General features: G+C 31.4%; 1 protein-coding gene across 6 annotated transcripts; it reads left to right on the top strand.

Annotated features, from left to right (window-relative positions):
- The first annotated feature begins 1,195 nt into the window (after window positions 1-1,195).
- Window positions 1,196-20,196, top strand: LOC133325858 (homeotic protein antennapedia). 6 transcript variants are annotated; one of them, XM_061534564.1, is made up of 5 exons: window positions 1,196-1,831; window positions 2,825-2,863; window positions 3,133-3,171; window positions 3,553-3,769; window positions 19,941-20,196. In XM_061534564.1, the coding sequence occupies exons 1-5, from the start codon at window positions 1,202-1,204 to the stop codon at window positions 20,189-20,191; spliced, it is 1,176 nt and encodes a 391-aa protein (XP_061390548.1). In that variant the 5' UTR covers window positions 1,196-1,201; the 3' UTR covers window positions 20,192-20,196. The 6 variants fall into 6 exon arrangements, with proteins under 6 accessions (XP_061390548.1, XP_061390547.1, XP_061390550.1 ...); XM_061534563.1 differs by having other exon boundaries at window positions 3,553-3,781; XM_061534566.1 differs by lacking the exon at window positions 2,825-2,863.
- Window positions 20,197-23,079: the final 2,883 nt, after the last annotated feature.

Here is a 23,079-nt window from a genome sequence, read left to right as displayed (position 1 = left end):
TTGGCACATATGATGGCAACATTACTTAGACTACTGCTCAACCCTAATATAAATTTAGTGTAGCCAAATAAATAATTCAACATTAACAATTCACAATGAATGAAAATTACCATGGTTATTTTCTTGGATAAATAACGAAAATGTTGTCACAGAACTGAAAATAAAGATGGCAACCTTATATCAGTATTGATCTCTTCCTAAAGATGCAAATTACCAACTGAAATTTAAAACCTGACTTGACGTTTAGCTGAGAAAACAACCTTGGTTATATATTTCTCAAACTCCGTGATTTGAAATGTTGCCAGAATTAATCTTGAAAAATATCTATTAAAGACAATAACCTTTTCCAAAATTATCTTTACTAACATAAAATCATATTACACTGAAAGAATTTTAATATATTTTTATAAAGCTATATTTTATTGAATTTAATTGAACAAAAATGTTTTTATATTTGAATCTCTTTTCTAACATTTCCTTTCTTTTTTCTTTCTCTTTGCAGAGTTTCACAATCAAAACACCTCTTTTTTGGATAACTATATCACTGGAAAGCCTGAACATATTCTAAAACATAACTAATTTTTGGAAAGATTTTATTGCTATCCCGCCCTTAAATACAATTAGTTACAATTTTCTACAACTGCTGCTGATTTTCATTCACATTTCCTATTTTTCACTTGGGAGAATTTCTACGCAACTATCCAAAAGAAAAACAAACAACCATCATACAAGGACTAGACAAAGCCGAGCAACTAAAAGGAACATCGGATAAAACGTAATCATTTTTATACCTCAACACTTTTAAATTGTAAATTTTTGTACTTAAGTGTTAAAATTAAGGTAAGTATATATCATAATAACCCACAAGGATTGCTTATTAAAAATAATTTTATTTGCAGATTTACACAAGCCACTGAGAGAAATATTTAAAACTAAACAAAAAATCAACATCATAAATTATATTTTAAATATAAGATTGTATAGACAAGAAAAGAAAAACAAAAAAAAAAAACAATTAGCTTCAAGCAACTTTTCAAACTGCTAGTTTGTAAATTCTTGTGAAAACCCAACCGGAACAATAAGTAAAAACAAAAACAACTTGCTTTCTAGCAAAAGAAGTCATTAGCTCCTAAGTATCACCAAAAAAACTCCTACACAACTCACACACACAACACCACAAACCAACCAACCAAGCTTCAAGATGACTATGAGTACAAATAACTGCGAAAGTATGACGTCATACTTTACAAACACCTATATGGGTGCCGATATGCACCATGGTCACTATCCGGGTAACGGTGTAGCCGATCTCGATGCCCAACAAATGCATCACTACAGTCAGACACCAAATCATCAGGGCAATATGCCTTATCCACGTTTCCCGCCTTATGATCGTATGCCCTACTACAATGGCCAGGGTATGGACCAGCATGGTGTCTACTCCCGACCTGATAGTCCATCGAGTCAGGTGGGTGGCTGTGTGCCACCAACGCAGGCGAATGGTGCACAAATGATACCAACACAACAACAGGGTCCACCGCAGCAAACGTTAAACGATGCCCACCAACAACATCATCCGCAAGTGACGCAACAACAGGTCACACAACAGCAACAACAAATACCGGCGCATCAACAACATCCACAACAACAACAGCAGCAGCAACAACATCAGCCTGTCGTCTATGCCAGTTGTAAACTGCAAGCGGCTGTCGGCGGTTTGGGTATGGTACATGAGGGCGGTTCACCACCGTTGGCGGATCAAATGGTTGGCGGTCATCATATGAATCCACAAATGGCCATGCAACATCATATGCAGCATTCACAGGCTCAGGTGAGATGATGATGATAATAATGAACATTTTTTTGTTTATAGGTTATTTAATTAAAATAAAAATACAGAAGGGACAATAGGTGCGGGTACAACATCAATGGTTAAAATTCAGATTGGTAAAATATCGAAATAATTATATACGATACCATTGGATCTGAATTTCGTCTGGTAAAAAAATGTTCTGAAATAGATATCTTCAACTTCTGTAATACATATACTCAACAAACAAATTCTATGTGAAATTCTTCATATGAAATTTAATTTAGACAGTTAGTATTATTCTGTAATTCCGTATATGAACGAAAATTTCGAAAAATAATATGAAAATCTCATTCGAGATATGTTAACCCAACTTTTTGCACATATAATTTCCAAAAAAAAAAAAAAAAAAAAAAAATGAAAAGAAAAGAAAAAAATTGAGCTGAATCTCTTATGAAAGTAGGTCGCTACGACATTAGATTTCAAATCGATGTGCTCTATTCGAGCTGGGAAATATTGTTCTTGCTCGCTCAACAAAGGGAACTAGTTCATTCATTTAGTTCCATAATTACTTTTCGTTCAATGAACGGAAAGATCTATATGAACGACTGGATCAAAAGGAACTAAATGATCGGAAGCAAGAAATAAATAGATGAGCGAAGGAACCGGACCTAGTACTGAATAGGAATTAGGTCTTTAGGTTCTAGTTGAGCGAATGAGAGCAAAATGAACGATCCTGTACCGATCGTTCCTTTTGTAGAATAGTTTCGTTAAACATGTTCGTTTCGGAACGACATACTCTAGAGTTGGTCAATTTTTCGAACGCCTTATTTAAAAATAGTACAGACTTGAATCCCTCAAACTATTGAGAATTTCGATTTAAATAAGATCGGGTTCTACCTTTGTTCTGTATTATTTCTTTTTTCTGTTTCATTTTCGTGTCTGTTTTATTTTTTTTTATAAACTGCGAAATAAATTTACTCAAATCCCGATCTTCTTTGCATATTCTTTTAGTTGGGTTACAATGATGTCGTAGTACCCGATGTTACGGAGGTAAGAAAATGTCAAAAACAAAAAGTAAATAACAGCATGATTTTTTATGTATACAATCACTTGACTCTAGATTTTTGTGTTCTTATTTGGCGCCCAATGGATGCCTCGATAGGTTTTTTTATTTCAGTTCGAAATGTTGAAAAACATTTCAACCACGGAGTCAAGTTTTAAGTTTTTAATTCGACAAAATATATATCTAAAAAATATGTCTATAAATGTTTAAAATATCTATTCACATCGCGTTTCTTTTGTCTGCATATTTATTTTAGTTGGGTTACAATGATGTCGGAGTACCCGATGTTACGGAGGTAAGATAACATTTTCTTTTCGAACTATGTAAATAACCCGAAGTAGAAAAATATTATGTTTTTTTGTAGTGATTGGATTTTTGATTTCCTTAACATCGATTTGGTAGTCATATCATATATGTATTTAAAACTGATTCTAAAATATTTTCGAAAAAGAATATGCCTTTACTTGACATTTACTTTCGACTGGGAAGTTAATTTCCGTTCAGTTCGAAAAGAGTGAAAATACAACTGAAGGCTAACAAATCACGGAAATATTTATTTTGAATTTACTTTCTTTTTGTAGTTTAGCATTTTCTTTTTATTTGTAGTTATTGGAACACTTGTGTTTTTCATATTAATAACAGTAAAATATACTAATCAAACTCTTTTACAATATAGGTTCATCAAAATCATCACAACATGGGCATGTATGGTCAGCAGCAAACCGGCGTACCCCAAGTTGGCGGCCCACCTCAGGGTATGATGCATCAGGGCCAAGGGCCACCACAAATGCATCAAGGACACCCCGGCCAGCATACACCACCATCACAAAATCCAAATTCACAACCATCAGGGATGCCTTCGCCTCTGTATCCCTGGATGCGAAGTCAATTTGGTAAGTGTCAAGGAAAGTGATCGCCATTCCACACAAAGTAGTGGAATTTTTTTCTTCTTCTTCAAAGAGTAGATGTTTGAGTGTAGTTAGTGATGATTTTTTTTGGTTAGTTAGTTTTTTGATTTTTGTTGCTGGTAAACGGTTGCACAAAAAATAACAAAAAATGCGGAAAAATATGGGATGCCAAATTTTAGGTCATGGGGTTTTCGAGATTTTGGAGTCTTTAGAAAGGTCTTATAATGTGTATTAAAGCAGAAAAAATAATATAAATAAGATTATTTTATATAAATAGCTGAGTTGGAAAACCAAAACTGGATCAATAGGAACTAGGCGAACGTGAAAGGAAATGTACAACTGGAGCAAAAGGCACTAGATAAATGAATGAACCGTACCTAGTACCGATCGTTCCGTTTGCTGAATAGTTCCTTTGAACTAGTTGTTTCCGAAATGACACAAAATCAAAGTGGAATCTAAATGTGTCCCATTAAAGTGGCATTAAAATTATAGAAAAAATCGATGGAATTTCCAGAACAAGTAAGGAATGGTACCTGCAACCTGTCGCGCATCTAATCAATAAGGAGTATTTAAAAAATCTTATAAAATATTAAATTAAATGGAAGTGTTTCAGTATTTATTTGGGCATATCTTTCCTCCCGTTGATATTTTTCCTCCAATGGTCCATATTTTGCTAATCTTAGTTAAGAGAATATCTTCATTATGCTGCAATGCATTTATTATAAATTTATTTTTAATTACCATCCAATTTGGCATCCCTATATTTTTTCTAAACAATTTTTAAAAGTAGTATTTGATTTAAAAAATTGTTATTTGAATTAAAAAGTCGTAGTTTTGTTATATTTTTTGTAAATTAAACAATTTTAATTTTTAAAATCGAAAATGAAAAAAATATTTCTTCGCAAATTAAAATTTTGTTAGGAGAATTTTTTTAAGTGTAGTTATTTTTGATTTAAATAAGTAGTTTTGATTTTTATGTTTATATTTAAAATTTATTTTTTTTTAATTTTAAATATTTTTTCCTGATTTATATTAGCCGAGTTTACTTGCGGCAATTATTCACTTTTGAAGTTGCGTCATGCGTCTATACAAGGCAATTCGGTTTCGAAAATATTTCTTTTTTCATTTGATATCAATAGTTTTTTCACATTTAAATAAATATAAAATGTTTACGAAATTCACAAAACGAATTGCGACATATTTTTTCCAAACAAAAAAAATTAATAGGCATTTGCATTTGCCATTGTAGTGATTTTTCAGCTCCATTGTTTTTTTTTTCTAATTAGAATGATATATAGATCCATTAATGAAATACAATGGAAATGAAAATCTGCGGAATATAATGGAAATGAAAATGTGTATGTGGTTGATGTCTTTGCTAACACCAGCTAATATTGGTTAATTGAAATGCCACTGGGAGGTGTTAGTGTACATCACAGTGGTGTAGGTAATTAAAAAATGCTGATGGTACTAAATAGGATATATTCGAAGACATTTTGAAGAAAGGGGAAACAAATTTCAAACTTGAGGTTTATATGTTTATAATAGGCAACTTTTTGTCTTTTTATATATAAATTTTATTTTTATATTTTTTATATATTTTATATAATTTTTTGTATATTTTGGTATACATGTTTATAGGGAATGTTCCCCAAAATTCTCTATGATGTATGTCAAGGCATGTTTGTATTTTCTTCATAGCAGATTTATGCCTGACATATGTCAGTCATTGCAAAATTTCACATAACAACTGTCTGCAGCTCTTCCCTCTCCCTTTCTTTCAAAAGGCAAATACAAACACACACATGTATTGTCTACTTGCATTTTCCAGCAATTACATTAGTTACGCTCTAGTTTTAGACCAATATAATACATTGGTAAAATTTGCCTCCTTTTTTCTAAACATTGCCTATTTGGTTTTGTGTGGCTGTGTGTGTACGAGTGTATTTATTGTCATTATCCTTTTTAGAGTTAAATACCTTTAATCCTATTTTTACAAGAATGGGTTTTGTTACAATTTTCACTTTTATTGCCATTTGCAAAAGGAGGTAAGTGCGAGAGTGTGTGTGCGTTGGTATATTTTTGCAAATGTCAGGTATTCTGGTTGTCTGTGGTCGGTGTGTTTCATTATTTCGAAAAGTTGTTTTTTCTCAACTATTGATTGATTGGTGAAGGTCCATAAATTTTCTCGGCATTGTTGCTGTTGCTGCTGTTTTTTTCTTTTTCATTTTGCCACATCAAGGCTAAATGTAAAGACATTTATTTTAAGTCAAGGTTAAAAAGGATTCATTATTTTTATGTCTGTGTTCGGCTAGGGTTATGCTGTGTGATAGTGTGAAGGATTGTAGGTGGCTGCGGGATGGGTGGGCTGTATTGGTTTCACAAAGAATTTAATTAAATAATTTTAAATTATTTCCAGGGAGGAAAGAGAAAAATTAAGTAATTAAATAGACTAAAATGGGGAATAAGGATCTGCAACTGACCTGGAAAAATATAAATAAATTCTAGTAAAAGACAATAAATAATTAATCATGTTCCGATAGAACTACGACAATTAAGTAATCAAAAAATCAGTATGGAGAAATAAATTCAGTTGTCTCTAAATGTCCTGAATATAACAAAAAATATCTTGTAGAAGGCAAGAAATATATAAAAGAACGTTCTAAAATAATTTTACATTTTTTTAAATGAAATAATTAAAAAGTGTTGTATTTTTTCCGGTTCTGCAACAGGACAACGACTTTTCATTAATGCCTTAACATTTTTTATTAATTTTTCATCCAATTTAATAAGGCCCTTTTACAAAATTATTTAAAGTTTTCAATTTATTTTATGTAACTATGCATTTCCAATCCTTTATTAATAATATAATAATACATATATTCGAAAACTTCCTTCCTTCCTTGTCATCCCAATTTGTTTGTGTTGTCCCATATCATATCTGACCCCATATAACAATTTTTCCTACAATTCGTTATTAATGTCTCAACCGAATGATTGTCCATGCGACCATCCATGGCCCCCTTACATGCTTCTCTCCGATGGTCCCACAATTCTCCAAACATTCCTTTGGAATAGTTGTATACCTATTTTTTAGACAGGATTCTCATTTGTTTACTTTTTTGCGCCTTCCATTTGATTGCTGTATCTGTTTGTCTGTTTGTCTGATTCCATTTTTTTTATTTTGTTGTTCTCTATTTTCAGAGTTCAGGGATATGTCATTGTGTTGTTGCTGTTTATATTCCTTGCTCTCACTCTCCTTCTCTTTCTCTGCCATTTCTGTTTGTAGATTGAGATGTAAAGCAAAATTGATTACAGCCATTAGTTACACGTTATGTGCAATGGATGCCATCAATTTATTAATCTTTGGAACACGACGGTTCGCGTTTTTATATAGCTTTTTTTTTTTTTTGTATTTTTTGTTTGGTTTATACTTTACTCTCGCTGGCCGTTTTGCCTGTTATATTTGTTTGTTTGCTGGCTGGCTGGCCTGTTTGACTTTATCCTTTTGTCCATACAAATTCATTTATTCATTCATGTTTTTCTGCCAAGTTCGAGCGCTTATTCTCAAGTTTTAACTCACGCATTGTCCGCTGGAATGGATGCTGCGCTGAAGTGTAGATCGCTTGTGGCCCAAAAGAAAAAAATCAGCAAAGACGACAATAAAAAAAATCAAAAATATCCAAATGAACAACAAACTTAAAATTCATAAGTTTTTAATTGTAACCCAGTAAAGAATTTTGGAGCTGAAAAGCCCAGGGAATGAGCTGGGTTCAAACGCTGACAGAAATATTCAATTTTCAGTGGCTGCTGAAGCCTTTATCCAGATACCATTTCGGAATGTATCAGACTGGTAAACTTTACTATGGATGGTGTTTTAGTATGTTCGGCCGTTTGGACTTGAAAGAGTTTCCCTAATTGAATCGATCTGTATCTACTAAAGTAGATATTTTGTTAATCTTAGATATTCCGAAGATGTGGTCATTAGAGTCCACTTCATGATTTTCCTGGCGTTAATCCATCCCCACTTGGACATATGGCCATCTTTCTCTGTGATTGCAAACTGATGAATTGACCGTTTTTTTTAATTTACGCCAACGTAAATTCTTGAAAATATATTTTTTAAAAATATCCGCCTATAAAAATCCTTAAAAAATATTTTTTTAAAAAATCTACGGCTATAAAAATCCTTGAAAAAATATTTTTAATGTCATAATTTCTTCACTGTCGAACTTATCGACATTTACACTACTTTATGTGAAAAAAATGTAATGTATTACCTTGCTTCTACTTTCTTTGCTGGGTTATTGCAATAACAAAAAATCATACCATCTTCAAACCACAGGCTATCTGTAGCTTATATATTTTTGTTGAATTCACTTTTTTGGTTAATTTTTTGTTCATCTGAACAGTGTTTCACTTTATACGAAATTCTTATGAATTTCAGCATAGACGTTAACGGCCAAAAACGAATCACTATGACTGACTAAAAACCATGCCACAGTGTCTTTGTCGTTTATAACCACTTAACGCCTGTTTAAGTTGCCATGTATCCATTAAAATTATTAATGGCCGGCTATGGGTCTCCAATATCACCAAAATGAAAAAAAAAATAAAACGAAAAAAAATCGCAAAGAGATATACCAGCGTTGCTTTAGTTTTACAAACGTGACTAAGTTCTAAAATATGTTAAAAACAGCAACACCAACGACCAACACTAGCAATAAAAAAGAAGTAGTCATGGTACAGAACTGCTCATAAGGTGTATTTTTTCATCCTCTTTCTTTTCTTTGAACTATAAGGTCACGATTTTAAGTGAACGAAGAAAAAACTATTGCAAACTGAAACTCTTCCTAAATTGAGTTGTTCGTGTAAATAGTTTTTCCGCCAACAACAACAACAACGAATTTTATAAAAAAAAAATAAAATAATATACCCTGATCTCAAATTTAAACAGAAGGCAGATGTTGCTATTGTTATTACGCCGTGATATAACAATTTTAAATGTAATTTAAAAATTAACGGAAGTTTGAGAGATGAAATTGTAGGAAAGTGTGTGGAGAATTAGTCGGATCATAAGGTAATCAGTACCCAAAGCATAAGATATTAAGTGATCTTTTTTAGCTCTTCTTTAGATGCAGGTTTTATCTCTTCAATAATAGCGTAAAGTCGGCATTTATTGGGTCACTTCAATTTTGGGAAAACCCCATAGGTGGCAAGGTCTGGGGAAAATATAGGTCTAAAGAAAAATTTACAATCGAAGAAAACCGACGAATAACCTTCAAATTCCATCCAACTTTATAATATTGGCTTATTCGGCAGCTTCCACTAGGAATATTGGGTCATACCCTTGTAAGACACATCATCAATCAAAAATAATTGTCGAATAACCCTCAAATTCCACGGAACTTGATAGGATTGGCTCATTCGACAGGTTTCATTAGGAATATTGGGTCATTTACAAGGGTATGTACATGTTTTAAATATTATCTTATAATTAAAGCCTGTATTACAACCAATATTCACATTCTATATCCACTAATCTTCCAATAGTCTACCTCTCATTCAATCCGCAATTATTTCCCCCTTACCTTCCTCATTCTTTGAGCGTACTCGAAAATTTTGAAGATTATTATAAATATGCATTTTATAGACCGACTTCAGAAACTTTTTTCCTTTCTTCTTTTTTTGCTTTTTATTTTTCCCAACGATTCAAAGTCAACATTAAGTTTTTTAGTTGAAGTTTTCAACGCTCTGTAACAAAAACAATGCCACTGGCAATAAGCAGAAAAATAAAAAATTCTAAAACTTTACTGCTTTGTCAGTTTTTGTTGCTCTTCGTCACTTCTAAACTTTCCATTGGCTGCCACCCCGCCCCATGTTTATTCTCTCAGTTCTCTTTGATTCACTTTGGCCAGTAAAATATATTTCAAAACTTCATTGCTTTTTAAGGATTTTGGCCTTAACTACTTAAAGCTATTGTTTTGAACACAACCGCCCTCCTCCTCCCACCAAAAAAACATGCTGGCAGAACATTTCAACGTTTATATCAAGGATATTCTTGAACGACAACGACGACAACAACTACTTAAGGCAATGATTTTCTTCTGCTAAGCTTGAAAGTTTGAAGTTTGAAAGTACTGAAGAAGTATGAAAAGCTAGCATAAATGTAGACACTAGAAACTTTAGTTTAATATGATTTGAAAAAAAAAAGAAAAAAATATGAAAAAATCTTCCCAATATCGTTAGAAAATGTCATTGTTTTTGTTTTTCTTTATTTTTTTTATGAAAACATCAATCATTGTTTGGAGTTAGCATCATTACTATGTTGTTGTTGGCTTTGTTGAAAGTCTCAATATGATTACCCTCCGAAAATTCCGCCATTAACTTTAATGTTGATTGTCTCTTGTTAAGTCATGGTTTTTCCTCTGCTAGTTTCCGTTTCCTTTTAGTTTTGCTCATACTTAAGTAGCAAAAGGGGATCAAAAGATAATTTTCAAGTTGCGTGAAGATTTGCTGATAGTTTTTTATCTGCTACACTTTGCGGTTTCTTACTTATTTCGGGAGTGGGAGCAGTTGGAAGTTTATATTTTTTTATTGGAAAATTTTGGTTTTTGTCTTGAAATTTAATCATGAATTTCAAATAGTTTTTAGTTTGGTAAGGGTGGTAAGAGGACAATCTGTGAAATTTGAAAATTTTGTTTTTGCAAAATAGTCAGGCTGAATCCCAGTTGTTTTGTTGTTTTTATAAAAACAACTATTTATTAGAGGGGAATGTATGGCATATGGCCGAGGGATAAGGCAGAGACGACTATAGTTTCGGATCACGCCACTGATCCTCATCACGTTAAAATTTCAAAACATCTTGCCAATGAAAATGAAATTAGAAATTATTTTAAATTTATTTTTTTAGTATTTTTTCAATGCAATTTTTTCTATTTCTATTTTTTTTTTTTTAATTTTGATTAATTCTTATGAACTTCTCAACTATTTGTTCTTAATTTCAAAACATTCCATTACAATTTTGCTTTCTACTTGACACCCTTTCAATTAATTAATATTTTTCTCTATATGTCTAACCCTTTCAATGCAATTTTTCTTCATTTGTTTAATAAACAAAAATCATCAAAACTTGTCATTGCCCCCCCATCACCCACTATAGTAAAAAAATTAATTCTAAGCTAGGTAAGAGCTATACCAAACCTCTTTTTTCGATGATGATTACCAGCCATGCTGCTACTCAAAATGGCCGGGGAAAAGACTGAACGGGATGGTTGGTTGGTTACACAAACACAGTCAGCCATAGTTTTAAAAAATTTAGTTTAGTTGCCACTGCTTCTTTAGTCTTCTTATATGGTGTCCTGTAGTAGTTGTTGTTTTTTCTGTGTACGCTCTATTATTTTGTTTGTGCGCTTCACTGGACGCTTCGCAATGGGACATGGCTTCACATGGCATGTTTTAGTCAGCTGTCAAATGTTTTGACATGGGTTCCACAAGACAAGCTGAAAAATTCCAAAATGGTATTGTATTTTTTGGTATTATGGCATGTATGGGTGTATAAATGTGTATGTATGTGTGTGTGCGTGTTTTGGTATCTTAAAACTAGAATATTTCTCCAAATGAACGAATGATGAAAAACCATACAAATTAACAAAGATATGAAATGCAAAGTAAGAAGAAAAAAAAACGACCCTTTGAAGGGAAATATTTTCTCTCTCACACACAGATAATTTGGGTTTCCATTTGATTTTCTTCTGTTTCATTAAATCCTGATTTGATAAGAAAACCGAGACAGGAAAATTAGTAATTTTTAAAAAAAAAGAAAGAGCAGACAGAAAAACAGGTTGTTTTAACAAAATAAATCCCATTTCGGCCTGAGAAATTAAATTATAAACAACAATGACTAAGGTGATTTTTTTAAATCAAATAGCCGAATATTTGTCTTCCCTCCTACTCCTTCATTCAAAACAACAAAAAAATCTTAATTAAATTCAGGAATATTTCCTTTGTTTATTTATTAACAAAAATTTATGAAAATTAAAAAAGAGAGAACATATTTTTTTAGCTTAACACCAAATCCCTGGAAATGTCCTGCAAATGAAATTAACAATTTTTTGCAGTAAGGAATAAAAAACTGAGGGAAAATGAATTTATTTACCCAGCATATCACTTTGGGATGTCCTTTTGCATCCACCACCCCCACCATTTCCATGGTTGAACTTGATGGATATCACAACCCATATTGGTGTTTGTTTTTTTTTCTATTCTCTTTGTTTTTTGGTGTAAAAATTTCGTTTCGCTCTCGGATATGCTATGGTCAGACACTGTCAAGAGGCATCAAACCATTTTTGCATTTGTTACAATTTTTGTTCATCCTCCCTCCTGTTACAGTTACTCAAATAAAAAATTATATGACATGCGAGACAGGAGCGACCAACCTTTGGTAAAATTTAATTCGAATGGATTTTTTTGTTGTCTACAAAAGGAATTAATTTAGGAACATAATTTGTTTAAAAAAAATCATAGAAAATTGCTCAATATCTTCTCCTAACCTCAAACCATTTCAAATACTTTTTGGAGGGAACTTGCTTGTTAGGGTATTAAAAGAATGTGTGACCCGAGAATTTGTAAAGCCCCTATATATTAGTCCCAGACCTTTTTTTAGTATACCGATTATCATACCTATCGACTAGCAGAATTTATTTAGCCATGTGTGTTCGTCTGTCAGCTCATTATTACTAGTAATCAGCCCGCAGTTCTTGATCAATCGTCACGAAATTTTGCATATAGGTCCGATTTTGTCCCAAAAGGATAACTGTAACTTTGATAATTTTCATAAATGTCATATGACTTTTCCTCGGATTCTGCATTTGCGTCTTTAAACTTCATTTCACCATGTGCCTAATATTGTCCCTCTCAGAGTTCATAGATAAAATAGCCTTGGTTTGGTGTTAGGTTTTTGTGTGCTTTCCTTTTTTTGATTTCAAGTGAAATGAACAAAAACGAACACCCTTCAAAAAAGTATCTCACATAAAGTTAACATAACAGCTGAAATGTGTCAAAAAACTAAAATGAAAGTTTTTTTTGTAGCAATTTGGGAGGAAGTTGACTTTGGGGAATACAAAGAGTTGGGGAAATGAATGTAACAAAACCTAAACTACAAAAAAGTAGAAGAAAAAAAATTGAAATATATATGGAAAAATATTAGGCAAACCATACATGTGCATACACACACTCACTAGTTATATATCCTTAGAGTATAATATCCAAAAAAGGGGCAAATGAAAATAAATATTTGTATGAGCGAGAGTGTGTCTATGTGTGATCTTCCCCATTGTAGGTCTCAAAAGGTTAAAAGTGATTTGTTTTCCCCTGCTTTTTTCTGCATTGTTTTCTATTTTATTTATTTTTACATTTCATTTATTTAAATAATGAAATAACATTTCTCGCCAATGATTCCCTCTCATAGCTCATTTTTCACAATGTTCATTCGAGGTTTTTGTGCTTTGCTTATTATTTTGCAATCACAATTAAAAAAAATTCTTTATTAGTTTTTAATCGCTGTGGCAAGTGTTGTTTTCTGTCCACACAAAGATCGTCGACGTCGTTGTGGTCGTCGCCGTCATCATCATCAGTTTCATCGCTTCTTATTTCCTTGGAGTATCTGCTGACATTGTTACTAAATGATCTTGGTTTATACCCCTCTGCTTGCCGCTTTTTTTCGATCAAGTATCCGCCAAGTCAAAATGATTTTGCAGGTTTGGATTTTTTTTCTGTCTTCATACATTTCTTTGAAATTGAATGTTGCATCTTTTGTTTGCCGCCAAGTTGCCCATTTGCTGTAACTGAGTGTGTGTGTTTGTGTGTATGTTGATGACATTACAAATGCCACACACGAATTGTTATATTCTTTTGCGAAATGTTTTTTTCTTTTAGTTTTTGTTGTTGTTAGTTAATAATAAATTTTTACACATTAATAATGTCTGTTGTTACATGCAATTTAAAGGTTTGGGTGTTCTTTTTTTTTGCATTGGAATATTTGGGAGATTTCATGTGAAATTAGCATGACAAGTGAAAGTTCTTTTCGAAAAAAGCTTACAAAAGTCTTACAAAATTAATCCCAGATCTTTGTTCTTAGTTGAAAATTTATTAATGAAGAACCCAGTTATAATGAAGAACCCAGTTAACATCTAAAGGGAATTTCTCATATATGTGAATGGTATATCACTGTTGTAGGTCTGCATTGTTCTGCAGCAGTGACTAAGGAATTGTGATGACATTTCACTCATATTTATGTTCTATTTTTTATTTTAATTTCCGCAATTAATGTAAAAGAAAATTAGAAATTAAAAAAATATTGGTTCGAAAATAATTTTGCTTTCGAATATAAAATACAAAAATATCCCAGTTTGTTGTTTTTATAAAAAACAACTATTTATTAGTGGGGAATGTATGGCATTGTCCGCCGAAGGGTAAGGCAGGGAAGACTATAGTTTCGGATCTCGCCACTGATCCTCATCAGTTCCCTTAGTTTTTTGTTGGGATATTCTCCCCAGAAGCCTGACTATTTTGCAAAAACAAAATACAAATGGTATCCCAAATAACCCGCCAAACACTACTGAAAAATACAAAAATACTTTTTTTCTTAGAGCAAAGAATGAGTTTTATAAAGATTTTATGGAAGAGACATATGCTTTTATTCGGTAAAGGTGGTAGGGAGGATAGGAGAATAAAAAAGTCTATTTTGTTTTTTAGCTTAGATCAGGGATTTTCAGAAGGAGTATTATCTTGCTATGAACATTAGACTGATTTATCCAGCTCTTAAAAATCGGAGTATCTAAATTGAAACTTTGAGTATCTGCTTTCCCAGAAAGAGGGATTATCCTAGAGGGGCTACAATTATTTATAAACTATTGAAACACCAATGAAGGTTCGCCAAATTTTTTCTAACTATTGTCAACCTACAAAACCACACCACACCCTTCCTTTCCTTTTCTAATAAATAATATAGTTGAAGCAGTTCACTGCATACCGTTGCTTATTGTTTTAATAATTAAACTAATGATTGCCATTATGCGGGTGGTGATTTTGTTGTTGATATTTTTCTCTCTATTATTTTGTATTTGCTTTTTTTGGTGGAAAGATAGAAATTTGATAATATTTACCTTCAAGACGAATGACATTTATATGACATTGACAATGGCTACAGCTACACAACAACGGAAAAATTATAAATGTAATTATGGCGCCCAACATTAAAGAAAATGAAACAAAATGTCAATCGTGGGATTTTCATCAGACATTTTGTTTTGTATTTTTTTTAATTTCTTCTCTTTTCGGGTTTTGTTTTTCTGTTTGAATTACTTTGTGTTGCGGAAAATAAGGTTAATTATATGAAAGGTAACATTTTGAAATACAAAGAAATATATGAAAAAAAATTATTTCGTATTCTTTTGTAATATGGCCACGCCATTTAGTAATCAAGCAACAACAATAATTTCTTTTGTATACACAAAGAATATTTTTGTTGTTTTTTGTGGTACTGAGCTTTAACGAAAATTTCATGGATTCACATTTCCTGTGAGTGGGGGGAGAACCTTAGATTTCATTTTGCAGATGTTTTGTTGCCGGCTAGAGGTTTGGGGTTAATATGAGTTGTAATTCAAATTAGAGATTTTTCGGGTTTTTTGTTTCAATATTTTTGATATAAAGAAGAGTGGTTTCGAATTTGGGGCAATTTTTGTTAATGGCAATTTTCCTTTATAAGTTTTTGTATGGAACTTTGAATTAAGAGGATTAAAATTATTTATCCTTTGATTTAGAAGAAAATTAGGAAAATTGTGGGAAATATTTTTTTAATCGTCTAAAATTGCAATTGCTTTATTCTGTGAAAAATTTAAAACAAATCGGTCAACTACTAATTACATTGTCCCGATATTAAAATTTAACACCCTTGTCCACATTTTCATAGAATAAAAATGTTACAATTGTGGGACTAGGACTATTTTTTTAACGATAAGGAATCATTACACAAGAGTTTAGATAATAATTCCTTCTCTTTAAAAAAACGTAGTCATTGGCCTACTATGGCAATATTTTTATTCTTTGTTTTTTTTTACTTTTAATTTTAATATTTTCAAATTAAGATCGAGTTATTTACAAAACATCAAAGGCCGAGATATCATCTTTGATAGCTTTTGGTTTATATCAATACCAACCCTCAATTTGATATGCTGGTGGCTTGTTTCAGTTATTTGATTATTTTTCTGCCATTGAATTTTTTCCCCCAGCTACCTTCAAATGAAATGACTGACCGACTGTCTTAAATACACTTGATAAATTACGCAAAAAATCTTATGAAATCATAAAGAAAACATTATAAATATGAGTTTTACACCTTGGATTATATTGGCCCTTACCACCTAGTGTTTTGTCCCCCAGATTTTTGGTCTTCCTTGCTATATACGTTTTTGTTTTCATTTTGCTGGACCTTTTTTTCTTCTTCTCCAAGAAATGAATAAGACTTTGTCTTAAGGCAGGCAATTTGGGTTTGCCGTGTATATTTTGGTTTTGGGGGGTAGAGCCACCATAAGCGAAATTACATTTTAATGACTCTGGCTTAGGAGCAACTGGCCAGGCCAGACACAATGAGAGATGACCTGTGTGTTTGGTTGAAAAAAAAAAAACCAACCAAATCTAAAAATATAATAAATTTCCTTATGGCACAAGGCGCCTTTAACGCGTTAATCATTTTTTTATTTTTAAATATATTTTTGTTGTTGTTGGGTTTACTTTGTTGTGGCCTTCATTTTCTTCGCCCCTTTGCAAATGTTTCATTTCTTTCTTTCTGTTTTGGGTTTTGGTTAAAGACAAAGTGATAAATTTGATTAAATTGATATTGTTCATCAAACTTCAAACGTCAAACACCAGTCTGTAGCGGGAAAAAATGTTAGTAGATTTTTTTTAGAAGCGGCATTTTTTATTCTTCAAGTTTTTTTTACTGCTTTCAAAAATATTTTGAAATGAAAAATCACTTGAAAGGCATTAAACACTGGCGGGTAAAAAAACGTAATAATAACGAGGCAAAAAGTATTTATGTGATTCAATGCTCACGCATCAAATGTTATTATACATATATATGAAGCTTAAAAAAGAACCGTCAAATAGTTAAAGCAAAAAAAAAAAAAAAACTAGAAATAATAAAAATGATTCAGAATTAAATAGAGTTTTGCGTTATACACTTTTATTCAGGTTGTTGTTGCTTGCTGTTGTTACTCTGGTGTAATGTTGTTTTGTGTTTTTTTTTTTTCATTTTGATATGAAAGCATATTGTAATTAAATAGCGATTAGGCCACCATTTTGGTATAAAGGCCAACAACTACAACAAATTTCAGTAGTTTTCGAACCCCTCTCCGCCTCTGAATGACCAACCAACCGACCACCATCACTTCCATTTCTTTAATATCCAAATACCATTCTCCATATTAATTTGACTGACAGACCGCCCGACCAACCGGCCAGGCATTTGTTGGGGCCCAATGTTAGAGAGTAACCACTAACATTTTGTTGTTTTTGTTGTTATTACTGTTGATGATGATATGAAAGGTAAATGGGTGCGTTTGCTTTGGTCTGAATGTTGTTGTAGCAAAACTTAAACTCAAAGGAAATCATTAAAAATAATTACATTTTATGGGGTTTTGCTATATAAATTAATATTACTTTTTAATTATGGTTGAATTAAAGAATAAAGAAAGGAAGAGAAGGGAAGGGAAAGAAATGAGAAAAAAATTAAAAAGAAAAAGAGAAATATATGTAAAGGCTAAATAGTAAAGACTCTGATCGCACTATTTTAGCAGAAATCAGGATCAACAGGTAAAAGATTTCTCCCTGACCATAGGGATTGTCAACTCAACCCACTAATATTAGGACTATTATCAGAAAATTTACCAACAGAAGAGAGCCCAGAGAGGGCTTTACAAATTGCCACATGAGAGTCGTTACAATCTGGTCAATACTTGCGAAAAAAATGTAAGTGTGTGAGTATGAAAGGACTTACACAAACTTTTCTCAGAGTAACTAGTTCCTATGATTGAGCAGAAATGTCCTATAGACAGTCATACGAGATTCTATAGACCAGTAATGCACAAAATAGTACGATAGCGGTTAGCCATCACCGCGTATTCTCTTTTATCTTTTTTTGGTCAAACAATACTGCTATAGACAATCAATACAATTCAATACTGCTATAGACAATCAGTTTTTATAAACAAAAGGAGAGAGTGCCAGGATCAAAAGAGAGTCTCCACTAGAAAACCAATAAATGTAGGAGAATATAGTAGTTACAGCAAAGGGGAGTCCTCAGAAGTTACTGAAGGATATTTTTATAGACTGAATATTATGGGATTCCTTACAGACGAACTGTAATCTGAAGGGAGGCTTTATGAAGTATTATAGCCTATGAAAGTGATGCTCATCCATGGAAACAGGTTACCCTGACTAAGCAGTCTACCACTGCGTTTTCTATTTCTTTAGGTGTTTCATATGGAGTTTTAAAATGCTCTGGTCTTTGGTTAGACAGATCACCATGTTTTACGCTCTTTTTCTCAAATTACACTCAAAAGGGGCACACGTGCGGGGGTTTTCTGGTCTTTTTAAAACTGGGTAGACAGAGCACCATGTTGTACGCTCTTTTTCACAAATTACACTCAAAAGGAGCACGCGTGCGGGGTTTTCCTGATGCGAATTTAAAACATCGCCAGGCAGAGACTAAAAAAATTGTGTTCTCTCATGTTAATCATTTTGGGAGTCAATGATTTTTCAGTTGTGTATGAAAGTAAAAAGATAATAAGGTTAGCCGAGAGCAGGCGTGCGGGTAAATGGCTGAACTAGATTTAAAACATGTTATTTTTATGCTAATGCTGATCATTTTTTAATTTCATAATTTTTGGCAGATTTTTTTTCTCGTACTTTTTTAATTTTATAAACATTATTTTTACTAATTGTCTGCATTATTTATATCATCGAAGTAGTGCATTTTCAAAGGAGTATCATAGAAAAATTTTATAGGAATTCAGGACAATGATTATCTGACTTCTCCCGTAGTTACATGAGATTCTGGGACTTCTCCCATTAATTAACACAATTTTAATTGGCAATTGTGAAATATTGAAAATTTCTTTTATTTAGTGAATATTTTATAGATGGTCAAAATATTGTTGAACCGTATGGTCATTGAAATGTTTCTTTTTTTTGCCAAATGTTATATTTACCACATCATAAATCTTTTGCGAAAATCACATCAAATAAAAATATATGTTTTTTTTATAAGGACTCATGTGATGTGGATGATGGTGTTCATCATTTTCATTATGTGACACTTGCATACAGAAATCTTGATTGATTACAAATGTCTAAGAAACCGTGCAAAGTGCATATAGCATTTCTAGGTAGCAGACCTAGAGGCAGCATCCCATGTCATCCACATCAAATCACAACCATTACAAATCCGCGTGGTGGAATGGTAACAGTTTTAATAAATGTCTTAAGGCTATGCATATAATTAGTTAAAGTTTTTGATTTGAATGTGGAGAGGGAGGGATGTTGAAGGTCTTCCCTCCTTAACAGCAGCACCACCACCACCAGCATATTATTATTATTCTTGTTATTCAGGCAGCGTGTTTGATGTTTTAAACGAAAAAAAAAATTAAAAACAAAATGCACGCTCCCTGCATTTGAGGAGGATGATGACTGTGTTATAATCCACATATGATTTTATATGGTGTGCTGCTGCTTCTTCCACTTTGTTTTTTGATAATAAGCATAAAATACCATTTTGGATTACAAGAAAGATGAAAAAGACAAAACGAAAGAGAAAATAAAGAAGCCCCATATTATTTTTTTCTTTCAAAAAAGCAACACATGTTGAGAATTTGACAAGTATAAATATGATTGGAGGCCATAGACTCCAGAAATGGAGAACAAAAAAAATTGAAATTTTTTTGTTACTTTTTTGGTTGTTGGTATAATATTTTGAGATTTTTTTTCAAATACATTTTTTTCTTTGGCATGTTTTTTTGGTAGTGTAATTGTTATATAATATAAAATTTTAAAGCAAATAAAATAATTTTCGGTATTTTTTTCAATTTCTCCCCCACAGAACGCAAACGTGGCCGTCAAACCTATACTCGCTATCAAACTTTGGAACTGGAGAAAGAATTTCATTTCAATCGTTATCTGACACGCAGAAGACGTATTGAAATTGCCCATGCCCTGTGCTTGACGGAGAGACAAATTAAAATCTGGTTCCAAAATCGCCGCATGAAGTGGAAAAAGGAGAACAAGACCAAGGGAGAACCCGGTTCAGGTGGTGAAGGTGATGAGATTACACCACCAAATAGTCCACAATAAAACTGCAGAGAAATTCAGTAGAAATTGGAAGCTGGAAATCTTATTTACTCTACATCTTGACAAAGAAAAAACCATAGGCAAAATTTAAAAAAGAAAAACAAATTTCTTTTGATTTGGAAATGAGAAAATTTATTTATTTTGTTTTGTAAAAAAAATATAAGCACACAATTTGGTTAAACATAATTTATGGTCAATACTCTTGATTTTTGAAATTTTAAATTCCTTAAAATATTAAAAACAATGATTGGAAAAAAATTACAGAAAAGGCAGATATTATTTTATAATGCGTTTTTTATAAAATTTTTGTTTTTGTTTTAGATATATAAACATAAACAATTTTAATATTCTAAAACAAAAAAATACAATTTTACTTAAGAACAAATATTAGATCAATATCTGCTTATGGCTTTCTTTGTTATTTTTTTATTATTATTCTCCTTTACCAAAACTATTTCCTACAATTTCAATATTTTTCATAACTTTGTGTTTCCTTTCTTACTAAAATTTTGTAAAAATATTCATTTAATTTAAAAAATTATAAAAAATAAATAATAACAGTAAAGTAAACTCAAACAAAACCAACTCATGTGACCTCAAATTTGTATAAGTTATTTAATGATAATTATACTAAACAAAAAAATAAGAAAAAAAGAAAAACATACACACAAAACAACAAAAAAAATTGTAATAATTTTTATTTATAATATAGCTATAAGTAAACTATTACATAAATAATAAAAAAACAAAACACAACAAACACCCACTTAGGCTTAGATTTAATCTTAGTGAAAGATGATAAAACAAGTTACTTATAACAAAAACAAACAAACAAACGAAAAACAGTTGCAATGTATAAACAAACAGAAAATAATAATAATTAATTAATAATGGTGTATTAAAACAAAAACAAATCTATTTATATTTATAAAAAAAAGAACTAAATCATAATTTAAACAAAAACAAATTGTAATGTATTAATATTTAAAAAGAAAAAATATATATATTATTAATTACCACAAAAATTTAACAAAAAAGAGCATGCAAAACAATAAAAGAAGGCGGCATGCACTTTTGTAAAATTTACACATTAAAACACATACACAAGCAAACCACACCACAACATACACACAATAAGTTAAATTAAAAAAAAGATTATACATTTAGACAAAGATATACCAAACGATATACAATAATAATTATTAAATAAATTTATTATAAAAAAATAAAAACAAAAAAAAACTTTTTTCTTTTCTTCAAAACACACATACATACAACAAATATTTTCTCCCCCAAACAAAGAAACAATTTAGCACAAAGAAAATAATTTTTGTTTGGTTCTTGAATTGGCTTTATATATTCTTAGATCCTGTTTCGATATCCACACATATATTTTAAGGAAGAAAATAAACAAAATGAACAAAAACAAACAAAAAAAGTATGATGAAAAAGTATATTACCAGGATATTATGTATACCGAATTAGACAAGTTAATCTCATTAAAAATCCAAAACAAAAAAGGAAATTTCCACATTCTTAATGAATGTTTTTCGTTTTGTATTATTTTTATATTTTTTTCATTACATTTCAATTTTATTTTTTAATTTTAACATTGTTTTTGTCTTTAGTTTCTAAAGATATTTTTTAATTTAGAAATATCTTGTTTTCTATTCAATACCAAAGTTTAAATAAATTTTCTATTTGTAGAAAATTTGTAAATAAAATTTAAACAAATCTACATTTGCCAGTAATATTAAATATTTTCAAATGCTGTTCTTAAGAGGGGTACAATGTTAAAAACAAGAATTTAAGTCCATTTAAATATTGAACACAATTTCTCGACATATATTGGACAAATGGCATGAACTTATTTGCACAAACAAATTTTCAGTGTTGTCTACATTAGAATATTTATTCATATCAGGTAATTTGAAGTTATTTTTAGCAGCCGGTTGTGATTTGCAGACCATCCACCATAATATTGAGGATATATTAAATATATGTGGTAATAAATTAAAAAAATGTCGAACTCAAATTCTCATAAAATACTTAGACGATTTAGACTTTAGACGATTTTTTTGGAATTGAAAATGGTATATATCCATCCATGCTTCAGAAAATTTCCCATAAACATTTTTAATAAATGTGGCATTCATTTTGCTTACAGCGTTTGTTGATATTAACCGTGGTTTGGATCAAGACTGAATCAGACTCTTTAAAAATGGTGAAGATTAGTCCAGATTTACATACCACTCTCATATATATTTTCGTTTGATTTGTAAATTGTGTACTATGACCGCTCTGACTGGCCGATCAAAAGGTACATATGAGTCGTTTATTTTGAAAGTGGCTTAAGTCAATTTTTTATATCATTTTGATGACAAATGCTGTGTATCACAGATTTCCCTTGCTACCCTTTTCCATCAGCTCTCTTCAGTATTCTATAAAAGAAGCTGAGGACTTTAGCTATTCTACAGAAGAAGAAGATGTCTTCACCTCTTCAATAGCAGTAGCCCAGGTCTTCAGCTATTCAACAGAAGAAGCTCAAGCCTACAGATCATATATAGAAGAAGCTCAGGTCTTCAGTTATTCTATAGAAGAGGCCAGGTCTTCAGCTCTTTTATATAAGAATTTTAAGTCAGCTCTTCTTTAGAAGAAGCTGATATGGAAAAAGCACAGGTCTCTACCTTTTCTATATTGAGAATTGGACCTTCAGTTATTTTCTGGAAATAATTGAAGTTTTCGGCTCGTATATAGAAGAAGCTCATGTCTTGAAATGGAAAAACACAGGTGTCTACCTTTTCTATATTGAGAATGGGACATTCAATTATTTTCTGGAAATAACTGACGTTTTCGGCTTTAATATAGAAGAAGCTCATATCATGAGCTCT

The sequence above is a fragment of the Musca vetustissima genome, unplaced genomic scaffold, assembly GCF_032173495.1.
Source record: "Musca vetustissima isolate MV318-11 ecotype Yass unplaced genomic scaffold, APGP_CSIRO_Mvet_v1 utg742, whole genome shotgun sequence".
Lineage (NCBI taxonomy): Eukaryota > Metazoa > Arthropoda > Insecta > Diptera > Muscidae > Musca > Musca vetustissima.
The sequence above is the reverse complement of the archived record's forward strand: the minus strand, read 5'-3'. Positions and strand labels throughout refer to the sequence as shown.